This window comes from Urocitellus parryii, chromosome 9 (genome assembly GCF_045843805.1).
Source record: "Urocitellus parryii isolate mUroPar1 chromosome 9, mUroPar1.hap1, whole genome shotgun sequence".
Lineage (NCBI taxonomy): Eukaryota > Metazoa > Chordata > Mammalia > Rodentia > Sciuridae > Urocitellus > Urocitellus parryii.
In genome coordinates, this window is record NC_135539.1 from 131,203,505 (window position 1) to 131,219,828 (window position 16,324).

The 16,324-nt window shown below is 45.2% G+C and overlaps 1 protein-coding gene across 1 annotated transcript in view; it reads left to right on the top strand.

Moving 5' to 3' along the window:
- Positions 1 to 9,992, top strand: part of Colgalt2 (collagen beta(1-O)galactosyltransferase 2) — a 95,305-nt gene extending 85,313 nt beyond the window's left edge. The window contains exons 9-12 of the mRNA XM_026392856.2: positions 2,942 to 3,074; positions 4,125 to 4,252; positions 6,065 to 6,271; positions 7,801 to 9,992. Coding sequence (XP_026248641.2) covers positions 2,942 to 3,074; positions 4,125 to 4,252; positions 6,065 to 6,271; positions 7,801 to 8,077 — 745 coding nt within the window. The 3' untranslated portion in view covers positions 8,078 to 9,992. The remainder of the gene's footprint in view (positions 1 to 2,941; positions 3,075 to 4,124; positions 4,253 to 6,064; positions 6,272 to 7,800) is intronic.
- The last annotated feature ends 6,332 nt before the right edge of the window (positions 9,993 to 16,324 follow it).

The window sequence follows — 16,324 nt, forward strand, 5'->3', positions numbered from 1 at the left end:
AAAAACAGATGATTTCAAATAGATAATCTAACCAACCGCTTTAAGAAACTACAAGAACAGAAGCAAACTAACCTCAAATCAAGTAGGAAAAGAACATAATGAAGACTACAATTGAAATAAATGAATGAAAGAACAGAGAAATAATAGAGATTGTCCAAGAATGGTTATTGGATAAGATCAAAAAATACTTTACATAGGTTGATGAATTTAAAAAATGACTAGAATCAAATGATTAAAATAAAAAACAGAAGAGGGGACATTCCTACAGATCCTGCAAAAGTAAAAAGGATTATACTATGAACAATCATTGGCTAAAATTAGATAACTTCCATGAAATGGATGAATTGATAGAAAGATGTACACTACTGAAATCGACCCAAGGAAAAAGTAGAAATTCTGAATAAACATATAGCAAGTAAAGAAGGCAAGTTAGTAATCAAAAAAATTCCCACAAAGAAAAGTCCAGAACCAGATGGCTTCACTGGAAAATTCTGCCAGATATTTAAAGAAGAATTAATACTGATGTTTAACAAACCCTTCCAAAAAAAAAACAGAACAGGAGGGAACGTACCCCAGCTGATTCTATGAAGCCAGTATTGTTCTAATACAAAACCAAAAGACATTACAAGAAAACTACGGAACACTATCTCTTATTAATACAGATGCAAAAACCTTCAAGAAAATGGCAAATAGAACCCAGCAACATGCAAAAAGGATTATACAGCACGATCAAATTTATTCCTGAATTGCATGCTTGGTTTAATATGTGAAAGTCTGTCAAAGTAATGCAGCATATTAATAGACGGAAGTCATACATGGTCAGTTTGGGTATACTATGTTTTTTCTATTTCAAAATATTTTCTAGTTTTCATTATGCTTTCTCCATTAAGTTAATGGAGTTGTTGTTTAGGAGTGTGTTAATTTCACAGATTTGTGAATTCCCCAAATTTCCTTTGTTAGTGATTTTTAACTTCATTCCATTGTAATTGGAGAACATACCTAGTACGATTTCAGTCCTTTTTAAGTATTCCAAGGCTTGATTTATGATCTATATGGTCCCTGTGGCCTAACATATGATCTCTCTTAAAGAATGTTCCAAGTACACTTGAAACAATGGTATTTTGCTCTTGTGAACAGAGTGTTCTACAGATGTCTCTCAGGTCCAGTTGCTTCATATGCTATTCAAGTCTCCTATTTCTTTGCTCTCCAACCTAGTTCTTCTGTCCAGTGTTGAAGGCAGGATATTACAGTCTCCCACTATGAATGTTGCATCGTCTATTTCTCCTTTCAATTCTGCTAGATTCCACTCTGTGTTTGGGGAATCTGCATTAAGTACATATGTATTTATAATTGTTTTAACTTCCTGATGGATTTTATCATCTGCTTTTGTGTCTAGTAGAAGTTTTCTCTAGAGCCTTATTTTATAGCTCCTCCAGCTCTCTTGTGGTTACTATTTGGTATTGTGAAATAATAAGATTCAGTCTATCTTTTTCTTCCTTTTACTTTCAATCTATTTGAAGTTTTTTTTTTTAAATCTAAATTATGTCTCTTGTAGAGAGCACATAGTTGGAAGTTTTTAAACTCAATCTCTGTCTCTGAATGTGGTTGTTCAGCCCGTTTGCCTTTACCACCTTTTCCCCAGGTCCTCAAGGTTAGCCAGAGGTCTTATCAGGTTCCTCTCAGGTCTTTTTTTTGGGGGGAGGTACTCATCCTTGAATACATCTAGAATCTTCTAGTTCTCAAGAATATGCTAGAGGGCTGGGGCTGGGGCTCAGTGGTAGAGCTCACAACTTGCACGTGTGAGGCCCTGGGTTCGATTCTCAGCACCGCATACAAATAGATAAAATAAAGGTCTATTGACAACTAAAAAAAATATTTAAAAAAAAGGAAAAAGAATGTGCTGGAGCTTTTCAAAGCTCCCTGTGGACATCTTATTCCTGTTTTTCCTTTAAAGTGTTTCCTTTAGGTGTTCCCTTAGCCTTCACTGGTCAGGCTGCCTGGGTCGTTGTGACGTAAGCGGTTGCTACTGGTGGTTTTTTGACATACTCTGCTGAGAGGACTGTTCACAGAGAGTGAACCTGAGTCAGGTCAAATCGAGACAAGCTCTGAGAAAGGAGCTTTTCAGGGACTGCCAGAGAGGTTGAATAGGGACTGTTTTGCAGGGACAGGTCTTCAGGAGAGTCCTCATCCACCCTGTCACTTCCAGTGGCTAAGAGGTGGCTGTTTTCACAGCTACAAAATAGTTGCGAGGTGCTGGTTTTCGAGACTCCTGTAGGGCTGGGATGAGGTGTAGGGCTGGAGTTAGCTCCATGCAGCTCACTGTGCTTACAGAGACTCCGCTGGGGTTTTTTGTTTTGTTTGTTTTTAAATAACTATTCCTTGGATTGTTGCAATTGTTTAGCTAATTTTCAGAGTTCTAGAAAAGCTGACTGTGACAATTTTCACCAGGGCCCTCATTACTTTCATGGATGAGCGGATTTTCAGAGTCCTGCACACTACCATTTTGGAAATTGATTCCTATTTATTTTTATCATCAACATTGTTTTAATTTTAGGTCCAAAGGAAAGACCCACAGAGGCACATGCTTCCTAACCGCACCCTTCCTCTCCTCATTCCTGGCTGAACTGAATGCTCCTAGGAACCACTTTTCCTGCATTAAGAGAGCACTTTTGGAAAGTTTTCAGACAACCTCAGATACTCAGAAGCATGTCATACACCATGGTGGTGTTTGACAATGAGAGACACCATCTCATCTCCACACACCTCATGATGCCACTGTGACGCTTTAACCTTGAGTAACTCGTACAGAATAACAGGAAACCGAGAAGTCCTTCTCTCTGTGTGTGTGTTGCGGCTCTGGGAAACCCCTGGGATTCTCTGTGGGGGCCACGGGGTGAGGACGCCCCGACCTGTGTTTTCAGCCCTGCTCTCTGTCCTGCAGGGCTCTCAACACAAGCCAGCTGAAGGCCTTGAATATCGAAATGCTGCCAGGTTACCGAGACCCCTACTCCTCCAGGCCTCTAACCAGGGGTGAGATCGGCTGCTTTCTTAGTCACTACTCTGTCTGGAAAGAGGTAAATGAGGCTTGATTTAGAGGTGCAGCTTTGTAATGAGGAGAAAGAAGAATGGGACTTTGAGGGGAATTAGGACCAGAGGGCAAGTGAGCCCCAGACTTTTCTGGAAGGCAGTGGGTTGATCTGCCTATGACTCCCTCTGGCCCAAGGCCAGTAGCCCTGGTGCCCCCTGGGACACTGACAGGGGAAGAGAGCCACATCCCAGGAGCCTTACTCCTGTTAGTTCATTCTCTTTACCAACAGGATTGCCTGTACCCATCTGTCATGTCAGCAGTGATTGTGTGACAGGAAGTCACACAGAAGTCTCATGGGTGGGTTAGGAAGACAGACCTTTTACCCAAGAGGAAGTTATTAAATAACTCAACTGGGTAAGAAGAGCAGAGCTGAAACTTGACCCCAGGTCTTACAGATCAAGTTCTTGATTGGAGTGTGGGGTTCCCAAATAAGGGTCAGCTCCTGCAAGAAAAGAAGGAGTCCCCAAATAAAGAATCTTAAAGTAAAGTACCTTCTCTCATTTGATGGTCTAGTTCATGTCTTTTTTTTTTCCTTTAAACTTTAATGACATGTGAGATATATATATATAAAGATACAGCTCGAATAAATCTCACAAACGGAACACCACACCTGTATTAATCAACATCTGGATCAAGAGACAGGTTACCAGCTATCCAGAAGTGCCCCTCTCTGTACTTCCTCTCAGCCCCCCTCCCCAAGGGTAATCACCATCCTGACTTCCAAGAGCAAGACACAGCTTTGCTTTTTTTTTGTACTTTCTTTTATATGAATGAAATCTCACAGTCCGTGAAGCCTCTCACCATTGTATTGGGGAGACTCGCCTGTAGCATTGCACTCAGTTACAGATCAGACCTCCTCACTGCTGTGAATATACCATAGTTTACCCTTTATTCTGTAGAAGGACACTTACTTAAGAGTCCAGTTATGAGCTACTATACCCTTGACTTTCCAATACTTATTCCAATACTTATTTATCTAATAAAAAGTGAGTGTCAAACTTTTCACAGGGTGTCTCCTCGCTGATGACCTTTGTAGGTAATTGACCGGGAACTGGAGAAGACTCTCGTGATCGAGGATGATGTGCGCTTTGAGCATCAGTTTAAGAAGAAGCTGATGAAGCTGATGGATGACATTGACCAGGCTCAGCTGGACTGGGAACTGATGTGAGTGACAACACAAGCTTATTAGAGAACGTGCAGGGCACTCAGTCCTTTCCAAGGGACAGAACGTCCTGCCTCCCCAGCTGGTGGGAGAGACAGTCAAGCTTCAGTGTGCCTGGTTTTCTCATCATAAACGTTTGCAGATACAACAAGTGGGTGGAGGTTAGCCCCTGGGTTTGCACCCATCTCCTTCAGGACGAGACACTATGGGAGATGCTCTATGAGATGGGAATCTGCCCGCAGATCCTTCTGACAGAGCAGCCGTGAGTGGCACCAAGCACCACTTGGGAACACAGTGGACATCTCACCCATGAAGTCCAGGGGCTCTTGAATGGGTGTGGAGAGGGAGAAGGAGGCAGGCATTGGAGGGGGAGAGGCATGGCATAGTCAGACTGCAGCTCCAGGGAGAGAGCCCTCTGCAGCCCCATGGGGTTCGAGGAGGAGGCTCAGCAGGAGAGGCTGTCCAATAAGACAACAATGACCGCTGGGCTGGGGAGGTTCTGAGGTCAATGCAGGAGAAACAGGCTCTCCAGGGAGGGCAGCTGCCAGCTGAGGCTGAGTTCATGCTCCCTGTGGACAGCCGTTAGCAACTGAGTTTCTCTCTCTCCTTCCTTCCTTTGTTCCTCCTCCTCGTCTCTCCCTCTTTCCTTCCTTCCTTTCTCTTTCTTTTCTTTTTCTTCTCTCATTTTCTTTTAAAGCAAAACAGCTCTTACTACTTCCCTCCAATGAGGCAGAAAGTTCCCGAGCATTTAGTTTGCTCCCCAGCTGCATGTCACGGCAATTTGTCAGGTCGGAGCCTGATCCTTGGGAGCAGCTGCAGCAGCCCAGCTGACCCTGTTCCCCCCAACCAACTGCCTGGGGGATGCTTAACCGTAGACCCAGGGGCCATATCTGCTCTCTCAGAAAATGGGCCAGTCTGAGCTCAAAAGGAGCCCAGCAATGGCCCAACTAACTCACGGGAAATAGACCCTAAATCGGCACTATGCAATAAAGACACCGCTCCCAGGCAGATGTCTGTCCTGTGACTCAGTTTGGCATGCTGCACAGTCCCTGGAGATCACTGTTCCTCCCCCATCCTCTAGAAGTCTCTGCACTTCAGCCCTTTTTGAACCTGCGCCTGCCACCTGGGGTGGAGGACTCTCGGGTGCAGAGCCATGTGACATGGCTGAAGGTGGCTTCCACTTAAGCCTCGTAATCACAGAAGACTCAGCTCAGGAGAGCTAAGGCTTATCCTTGGAGTCCATCCCTGTCCACAGGTACTTTGGTTGGCACATTTCTCCGAACAAAGTACCAACACATCCAGGGAGTGATGGCTGTCCCGATAAGACACAGGGAAGAAGTATTTTAAAGTATTCTAAATCCACAGTTGGATCCAGTAAAAATGTTTCATTAAAATATATTGTATAGTCTTAAAAACCCTGCGACAGTTTCAAGGTTTACTTTTCACTTTTTAAAATGAAGAAGAAACAAATGTCAGTTCAGCCCAAACACAAATGCTACTAATCTATCCATGGTTGCTACATTGAATTTTTACAGAAAAAGGAAATGATGAATGAGATAATAGACCCAGTTGTTGGAATCATCTAGGGAGTGAGCTCTCTTCAATAAAAATATAACGTGATCCCCATATGGTGTTTTAAAATTTCTAGTAGTCACATTAAAAGGTAAAAATAAATTAGGTGAAATTAGTTTTTAAAATACATTTTATTTAACCTAATATATCCAAATATTATTATTTTAGCATGTCATTAACAGTGGTGCTCATTCTTATTAGTGTTCACATTGAAATTTTCTCCTCCTCTCCTTTCCTTTTAGTTACATTGGTAGGAAGAGAATGCAAGTAAAAGAGCCAGAGAAAGCGGTGCCCAACGTGGGGAATCTGGTCGAAGCGGACTATTCCTACTGGACGCTGGGCTATGTCATCTCTTTGGAAGGAGCACAGAAGCTGGTTGGAGCTAATCCTTTTGGGAAGATGCTGCCAGTGGATGAATTTCTGCCAATCATGTACAACAAGCATCCTGTGTGAGTCCCTTCTACTGCCTGCCCGTCCTTGGGCACAGCCTGTTTACAAATTACACTTTCTGGGTAGAACTTGATGCTTTCTAAAGTGGTACTGCTTTCCTCAATGTTCGTTCTGGCTTCCTAAATGATCTTATGGTTATGGTTATAACCATAACCAGGAGACACTGACTCAAGCCACTACCCCCCTTTAACAGATGGGTAAGATGAGGCAGAGAAGGTGAGTGTTTTGCCCTGTGGTCCAGTGTGTAGAATCATAGCCTGCTCGGATTTTACTTGTCTTTATCCTTCTTACTTCCATAACCTCACACACCTTAAGAAGAAGGTCTCACCCTTTGAAGCACCCCATTTTTTTCAGTTCTTTCAGCTGACTTCGTGTCTGCACAATTGGCTGGGCAATGGTACCCATCCTTTCAGAGTTCACAATCTGGTTGGACTCATAAGCAAATCCTGTTGATATATAGTAATTTCTGAAGTCACAGAGGTGTGTGAGAAGTCCAGGGGTGTGGAGGTGGCATCTGAGTAGGGTGTCCATGGAAGAAGGTGGTGTGATGCTCAGAATTCCCACAGCCCAGGTGCTTACTCTGACCTAGCACTGATCAGAAAATGTGGCAGATAGTGGTTTACCTGTTGTCTCCTAAATAAGCGGTAAATCCTTTGAGGGTGAGAATACTCACATCTGCATCCTTAGAGCTTAGCCTAAATACTACACATAAAACTGGCTCCATGGATGGTTATTAAATTGAGGAATGGAGCAGGAGACCAGTCTCTGACTTTGGCTCTTTCTCTGCTGCTGGGTGATCTCCAACTAGATGGCTTCATTTTAGCTGTTGAAATTTCCCAGACTGCATCCTGTTCACTTTGTCTCTCATCCACTAAAGAATGGAGCCCCTCACTCTTTTATCTAGCATATGAGACTGACTTGACCTGTGTCCCCTGGCAGAAACAGAAGGGACATCAATCCTTATTCAATTAACATTTCACTGCAGACCAAGGAGCTGTTCAGATGTCAACTCATGTAACCTGCACAGGAGCCCTGGGAGGGGGTCAAGTTGTCCCTCTACTTTAGACTTGAAGACAGCTATAACAGCAGCTGTAAGAAGCTCAAATGCAAAGCCTGGCTGGCATGTACCCAAGCCTTCACCACGTCACTTACCTATGGCTGCTGTCTGGATCTCAGGTGTCTTAACCCTGGTACTGGGCATTTTTTGTAAAATGGTCATGTTTATTTATCATTAAAGTCCAACAGAGCCTAATTTTTAACTTTCAGAATAAGATCTGAAACTCTTCCTTTAAATTACTCCAACAGAAATATCCTGACCCTTTTGCTTGCTTGTGTAGATTTTCTGAAAGCTTTCAAGAAATCTGGATTGTGTTTGGAGCCCAAGGTTTTCCACAATAACACAACTTAAAAAAAAATAATGAAATGAATCCTAGTAGTTTCAGAGATGACTAGCAAGGGCCCCCTATTCTTTCCCCCTGTTCCCTAAGTTTTCTACCCCCTCACGTACCTGTGTATCTCTTGTTTTCAGAGCTGAGTACAAGGAGTATTATGAATCCAGAGACCTGAAAGCCTTCTCTGCAGAACCCTTGCTTATCTACCCCACACACTACACAGGCCAGCCGGGGTATCTGAGTGACACAGAGACCTCGACCATCTGGGACAACGAGACCGTGGCCACCGACTGGGACAGGACACATTCCTGGAAGTCCCGGAAGCAGGGTCATATCCACAGCAATGCCAAAAACACAGAGGCTCTGCCATCACCAACTTCTGTGGACAATGTGCCTTCGAGGGACGAGCTATGAAATCTCCCAGGGAGTGTGACACCCATGGGTCCATCACTGTTTGGTTTTTCTAAAGTGCTATCCAATTTTTTTTTTATTTTTATTTTTTTTTTAGTGATCACAGTTCATCTAAACCAAAGTCATCCCATGTAATTGATCAAAATGAATTTATTTCTGAAAGTGGAGAGGAATAAGGAAATTAAACCCAAATTCCCTAGGATGGCTCCAAGATAGGTTTTATGGGAACTGCCAAGTTACACTTCAGTTCAGACGCCCAGTTCTGCTCAGTAGTCATATGATACTGCTGCCCATGACAGGGAGGCAACAGGAGTGGTTCAGAGTCTTGTCCAAGGGATGGGATCACCAAGTTGTCACATCATTAAATGGGCAGTCAAAACAGCCAAACTAGCTAGACCTCATTCATGGTCTGGACTGTCCATTTTATGTAATGGATGTGAACTTGAAAACTCCAAGTCAATTAAACTACATTTATTAGTGTAAGTTCATCCATATTCTTTGAAATATGACTTTGAAAATTTGTGTACGTAATAAGTTTTTTTTTTCCTTTGAGTGAGGAAATCAAACCATTTAAAATCATATTAATCTGGCTTTTATTTAAAGAAATTCTGTCATGAGCTTTATTACAAAGTGAATTTTTAACATTCTCATCCTCATTATCCAATAGCGATGGGTGATTGGGTCTGTCTGGGACATGGTCCTTGACCATCAATGGCGACTGGAATTCCCAGTTTGCCATGTGGATATAATTTGGTAGACATTTGAGGAAGGTAAACCTCAACCTTTGGCCTTTGCTGTTGCCGGCCACTTAGGTCAAGAAGCTATATTTATAAAGATAAATGTAATATATGTGGGGGGAGCTCGGGTGTTCCTGCCCTGTCCCGGGTTTCCCGTGTGGCTGTAGCTAGCACCTTACACCCTGAGCTCCACCCCTTAGCTTGGGAACGAGCTGCAGGTGGTGAGTTTCATGAATCACTGTTGAGAGACAGAGCACATTTTCAGGCCAGCAATTGTCCTTGCCTGGATTTTTCATCATGTTTTGAATTATTTATTTTACAAAATGTGGGGAAAACATTGTAGGATGAGGCAGAGAAACAGATGTTGTGAGCTTTCATTGCACCCCTGGGAGTGGCCAGCGTAGACACATTGGCTCAACCATCTGAGTCTCCTGAGCAGTATCCTGTCTCTTGCCGGGAGGCCTGATGCTAGGGTATTCTGACCATTGAGAAGCAAATTATTCTCCACATACGAAGAGAGAGACGTTGATTAGAAATGTTGAACTGGACAGCAGATTTAGGCCAACGACCAGGGAAGCTCTCAGAGCCAAAATTCCAGGTAGACAACCTTTCTCAAAAGATGTCCCTGAAACTCCATTCTGCTGCCTCCATAGACTGATGGTATGTGACATTCCGAGTGGGACTCAAGACTGTCCAGCTGTACCGTCTGTCATCCTAGGACACCTAGGACATCCTCCACCATCACCTTCCCTCCTGCCTTACTCTTGATATTCTTCACTGAATAAGAAGCCACGGGGCTGAGAAGAGGGGTCTTGTCCCCACTCCAGTTTCTCCTGCTCGGACAGCTGTCAGGGCTTGGCTCTTCTTTTCTAGAAAAGTAGGAAGAGCATCCAGGGAGCTAGTGACAAATCCTTAGGCGATTCCTAAGGCTTCCATGGGTCTTTGGTGTTTTGTTTGCATAGACGAGTGTGTGTGAGTGTGTCTGGCTTTAATGATTTTCTTTTCTGGGGTGGGCGGCTGGGGCATTGGGAGTGGGAGAAGATTGAGTTCTATGTTGTTTTGTTTAATAGGGAACATTTCCCCCCATCAGCTGGTCTGATGGGCTTAAGAATTCTCATTTTTCAAAGATGTTGGATTTAAATTTTAGAATTTTTGTCTAAGACTGTTGTACTGTGAATAAAGTTCTGGCCCAGTAAGCCCAGTCTTTGCTTCTCTCTGCTCAGGTCTGAATCCCAAGCAACCTTCTTTTCTTGTCCACATTGTAAACCGCAGATCTAGCATTTCTGGGGAAAATCCTCTCTTCAGCAATCCAGAGGTGCTTTGACCTCAGTGTGTGTCCTCCCTCCTTTCTAGTCACAAACCAAGGCATTTGCTGTTGGCTTTCATGTGAGACCTCAATACAGAGGCCTTTGCTTCTGCCCCTGGCACCTGCTATCTCCCTCTGGAGTTTAGATAAACCCTGTCTGGGTTCCTCTTGGACAAGTCCCACCTGAGCAGTGTTGCTGCTGCTGTCTGTGGTCTGAGCACCTACACTTGGCAGAGGACCCACACATGGCCTTGCTTTGGGGCCACTTGGGTCTGCTTTAGGAATCCCAAAGAAGGAGCTGACATCCCAGCACCCTGCTTTTGTCTGTCTTGCTGTGCTATTTCAGGATGGGGGAGTGATGAACTATTTACCTTCTGGAACTCTTTGTGAAAAATTAAAAACAAAAAACTTAGCTTAAAGTTATAATGGTTCATGGGTTCCTCAAACACTGGTCATTGGCCAACACTGCTGGGAGCACTGGGTCTGCACTAGACCATGGACAACGGAGGCCAGAGACCATCGCTGCTGTGTGATCCCCATGGCAACTGAGAAAGGGTGGCTACTGCCCTCCTGTGAAGTGGGTGTGGTCGTGGGCTGGTGGGTTCTGGTGTGCACACTGAAGAGAATTCTAGGGAATAGAGAAACAGAAGCCCCCTGTAGAGGGTGTTGAGGGAAGTCCCTTCATGTATCTGTGTCCTAATAGGCAGTCTATCCAATCACAGAAAGCTACTGAGATGCTTTGTACAGGCCAAGGAACTTTTTCCTGAGACACAAAACCAAAACCAAAAACCAAAAAAAAAAAAAGGAGACTCCATGTTAGCTTGAGTTCTGTGTTGTTTTAATAGGGAGCATTTCCCCCACTGTCAGTTGGTCTGATGGGTGAGTCCTTGGAGTTCAAATCCAGCTTCCTACAGTTTCAAAAACCATGTGTGAGCCTTGTCTTTTTTCAGGACTGTGCTGGGCACTGTGACCCTGAGGGGAACCTGGTTCTGCTGAGGAGTTCAGCCAGGGCTGCTCTGCTAGGGGGTGAGATTTGCACTGGTTTTGAAGAACAAACGGAAGTTCAGAAGAGGAAGGAGGACTGGGCCTGGGGATAGGGTGGGTGTGGTCATGGGGTGGGCGTGGGGATGGGGATGGGTGTGGTCATGGGGTGGGCCTGAGGATAGAGTGGGTGTGGGGATGGGGTGCTTTCTAGGCACAGCAAAGGCAAGACTGTGAAAAGAACCCTCTGGGGGTGACGGGAGACTCAAAAGGACAGAGGACTTAGGGATGTGTGGGGATTCGTGACAGATGGGAGCAAGGGTGAGGTCAGGTGGCTCCCTCCCTTGTGGGCTCTTTGATGCTAATTACAGAAGCTGTTGTTTCTTGGGAATTCTAGGTTTGGTTACTTTCCTGACAAAAAATGCAGAATTTTCTAGGAAACTGTTGGTACCTAAAATAAGAAATGTTCTCATTTGAATGCTAACTAGGGAGTGTCATGGTTTTTCATGTATGCTTGGAAGGAATCCCTCCAACCAGTTCTGGTAACATGAAGGTGGCTTCCTCCACGGGGTGACAGAGTCAGATAATCAGGAGTAGGCGGCCTTAGAAATCATCAGCATGCCCATATTATGATGTCTGGTGGTGTTTATTAACTAAACAAGAACCTGCTGCCCCCAGACATGTTTCTGATCAGTGTGGTGGGGTGGGGGTGGGAGGAGAGGGGCGCGAGGGCCCCCTGCAAGCCGCTGATGTGGGGCAGCTGAGGCGAGCATGAGAAGTCGGCCTGGGCTTTTGTTGCCCACTTGGAGAAGGGAAGAGGCGATGGTTGAGTACTATGTGTTACAGAAGATTACCTTGAAAATGGCGTCTCATAGGACAAGCACACAACAAGAGGAATTTAGATGACATTCATAGGATTTAGACATTGAATGGGATTCAGGGCAAGGGGTGGATGGACAGCTTGTTAAAATTTGTTGTGGGCCAGGAGAATGGCCACCTGTGCCCTTGGCATTTGCTTCTTTTCTTTTTTGCTTTCTCTCAAGGAGGCGTTGAAGTTTGAGATGGTCTTTGCTTGAGTTGTTCCTGCCCCACCAGCTGTGCGGCTTCCCAGCCCCAAGCCATCCTCTCATCTACCCTGTAGAGGGGTGGAAAGATAAAGAGCCGTCTCTGTGGATCGGATTCTCTTTATTTTTCATTTGCTGGTTTTTGGTTTTATTTTTGTGGTGCAAGGCAAACACTCTAAAAACTGAGCTATATCCCCAGCCTTGCCTGAGTTTATTTTTATGGCCCTTCCGGTAGTTTCTTCTGCTTGCTTCCTTGGTGATGGGCATTTTAATAAAATTCCACATCTGAGCAGCCCCGGCCTGTGGAGCACCTGCTTTGGAGCCCTCATGGATCCAGGGGCTCCTCTGGGCCTTCCCTGTCCTAGGGGCAGCCAGATTCTTGCTCTTGGGAGAACTTGATTTTCAGGGTGGAGTGGGCAGCCCTCCCTCTGTTTTGTAGACAAACTTAGAATCTAAGAGTCAGTGACAACAGGTCCCTTCCCAAGAGGGACTTAAAAGTTTGAAGGAGACCTCCAGACGGGGGCTGAGTGGTCCCAGCGATGATGGCGTGAGCTGAAGGGTTTTAAGAGCATGCACTGTGGGGACGGGGACAGCAGAGGAACCCGCCCAGAGCTGAGTGCAAGGGGACAGGGTGGCAGGAGGAGGAAGAGGCAGCTTCCAGAGCAGCACATACACAGTAAAGTTCCGCTGCCCAGAGCGTAGTCCAGGAGACAAGTTCAAGGACAGGGGGTGAGAGAGAAATTCAGGCCAGTCGCTGGAGGCCTTGATCTGGCCCACAGGCCAAAAACGAAGAACGAAAGGGGAAAGGAGTGATAGGAGGGGACTAAAAGGAAGTGGTGACAGCCTAGTCCTTAAAGTGACTACTTTATCCCTTTAAACTCGTAACAGTGAGAAAGACTGAGGTGGGGTTGAGCTGAACCATTCACAAAGGCATGGGGTGTCCGGTGCCCCATGCCCATGGCTGCTCCTCTCCACAGTCCAGTCTGAGCCACCTTGGATGGGGGCTTTGGAGCCCAGAGCTCCTTCCTGCAGGAAAGTTGAGGGGGGCTGGACTGACAGAAGAAAGACCCAGGAGTGCCACTTCTGTTGAGAGAAATATCCCTCCCTGACTGCAAAGAGCATCCCTGAAGGTGGATTCCTGATAAGAGTCCCCACTGGCTCTGAGCACGACTCGTATCTCTGGTTCCCAGAGGCACCCGCTCAGGGCCTCCTCCCATCCACCTCCCTCTCTGTACCCACTCTGTGAAGCCTCTGGACCCACACGCCTCTCTCTCAAGCCTCTCTGGCAGGAGCCCTGGACATTGTCCAATTCTATGAGTCAGTCTTTCCCCAAAGCAGCAGCAGGCTGAGAGTTTCCCAGGGTGCTGTTCCACACTGAAGCCCCTCTCCAAGACTTTCCCATCACATCTGGACGGGCCTGGCTGCTCATCCAGGCAGGGGGCCCAGGGCTTGAGGACACAGCTTCTTGGAAGCCAGCACATTCACAGGAACAACAGCATCTAACTCTTGCATCATGAGCCAAAGTGAAGATTGCTTTGTCTTTGGGCACTGCCATTTAATACGATATGAGCCTCAAGGGTAGAAGCTATTACTGATGGATTTCAGATAAGGAAATGGCTAACGTAACTTGCCTAAGGTAGTCAGTGGCCCACTATCTGAATCTCTAGGCAGTTAGATCCGACCACGCCACAGTGCAGCCACCTCAAAGTTTCTGGTGGATAGTCAGTTTTGTTTTTTAACAGCTAATGTTTCAATCACAATCCCCCCACCCCTCTCTCTTTACACGCACGCGCGCACACACACCCAGAGCCTGATACATAGAGGAGCTGGTAGCTCCACCTCTATGTGCTTCCCACCTATGAAATACCATATATTTCTTATTCAGCAGATCATATTGCACATTCTCAATTGACATTTTGGGGAGGTTTAGCTGCTGGTTATTGCATACTCAAGGATCCAAAAGAGATGTCCATGAAAAGCTCGCATCTCATTTGGAATGTTTCTCCCATTTCAAAATGGGCTCCTTGATTTTTTCTTTTTTCTTCTTTATTTTTAACGGCAGGAGCAAATCAGAAACAGTTTGAGTATCACTCACTGTTCATTGTCCTGTTTCTTTTAACTTTGAGGTACTCACACTCCTTTCATTCTGGACCTAGATAGCACTTGGAGCTTGGGTGTAAACAGTGAGGGGATGAAATGGGTCCTGGGAAGTCCTTCTGGGGTCCCCAGTTGACAGCAGCTGGGTGGGGGTCCTAGAGCTGGCTCTCCTGGCAAACTCTTCATTCAGCTGATGATTTTTCCCAGCTCACCACCTGTCCCAACCGCCATGAGACAGCAGAGTCCATGGCTCAGAAATGGATTCAGATGCTAGCTGGGGAGGTAACTCAGTAATCCTAACCTTAATGGATTTCTCAACTGTGCAATGGATAGTGCTTAGGAAAGCAGGCAGCAGTGCTCTGGCTCACAGTGAATGTTCTCTAGAGACTTTAAGAACCATAAAAATGCCCATCTAACTAAGGTCAGCTGTGTGAGCTCACATGACTGGAAGGCTGGGGATGGGGCCCAGGGATCCTGGCATTCCCTCCAGCTCCGTGAGGCCATGGGGGAGCATCTGTCAGAAAGCCTGTTTCACTCAGTGCCAGCCCAGTGTGACAAGCTCGGAGTGGGTTTTGACAATGCAGAGATCCTGCCCTAACTCTGGACAATATAAGTGTTCTGGGCCTCAGCTTCATATGTGTCACATGTGGGTAGTGACTACATGATTTTAAGGTTTAAGGAAGAATTGCATACATTGGAGTCCTCAATCTGTTGAATGAATGAATTGCTTTGACACAGGCTCCTCAGTAGAGATGTTGAGAAACCAGACCCAACAATAGTTTCCAAATTCTGAATCTAAAGTCTAAAATCAAATCTAAATTTGATTGACTCTTATTGAACTTTCCAGGCTTCTAGAATATCTTTCCTCTTTAACTCTTCCTTTGCTCCGCACAGTCCCATCTCAAGTCCTTACTGCCATCTCTCCAAACACTGTTTCTGATGGATGGCCTCTCTGTGGTCGAGACAGCAGTGCTCAGCAGCTGCTCCACGTGGTCTACCTTTCCCAGCTCCCCTGCACTTAGACCAAGGCCTGCAGGTTGGCCAATGGATTGTGACTGGGGGTGACATGCATCATTTTGATCTAAGGCAGTCAGAACACTTTCAAGTTCACACTCTTTTTTTACCATCAGTAACACATGAAGGAAAAAAAAACCAAGATGGTAGAGTGGCAAGGCAGAAGCTGGCTAGATCCCTGGGCGACTAGAGGAAAGCCATTAGAGAGACTTGTGTGATTTGCATTATACTGTCACATAGATGAAAAAATAAAACTGGTTTAAGTTACTGAGTTTTCTTGGTTGCTTGCTTCCATCTCATCTAGCCTAGACTAATATATCCTTCCCTGAGGTATTTCATTCTAGGAAAGATTCTAGGGGAAAAAGCAATGAAAAAACACAGTGCAAATAACTTTTCATGGTGGAATTTTAGGCATCTGTAGAAAAAGATTTGGTGTCAGGGAATGCCTCGATGCTACCAAAGTCAGGGCACATGAGCAACACTGTATGCCTCCTGAATGCCTATGTGGCATGAAGAATGTGAAAATGATCCAAAAGAAGAAATCTAAAGACAGTATCACTCAGGCAAAAAGTCACCAAGCCCAGTTTCTAGATAAGAACAAAACTAGGAAATCATTTTCTGGAATGAATTTCCCATTTTAAGAAACTTACTTGGGCTGTTCCAAAAATCTGTTAAGGGTCCCCTAAATATATAACTTGGATCCATTTAGTAATCCACTGGAAAATAATAATGCTGAGAAACACTTGGAAATAATGAGATAAATGATGATATCATGTGGCTTGTTGACTGGACTTAGACTACATGCCCTTTGGGAAGAACTTTCCTCCTTCTAGAGGGCCTCCTGGCTTCTGGACGACTGTGGAAGATTTCAAGATCATCTAGATGGTAGCCATTGTGGAGCTGGGAAAGGCTGTCAGGAGGAACACAAAGTACTACCTCAGATCTACATCCAAGTTGGATTTTATAAAAGGTGTCCCCACTGAGTGACTAACAGTCTGGCAAAGCACCCTCTCTGAAGGAAGTTTCCTAAGGACATCATTCTTGCCCCCAA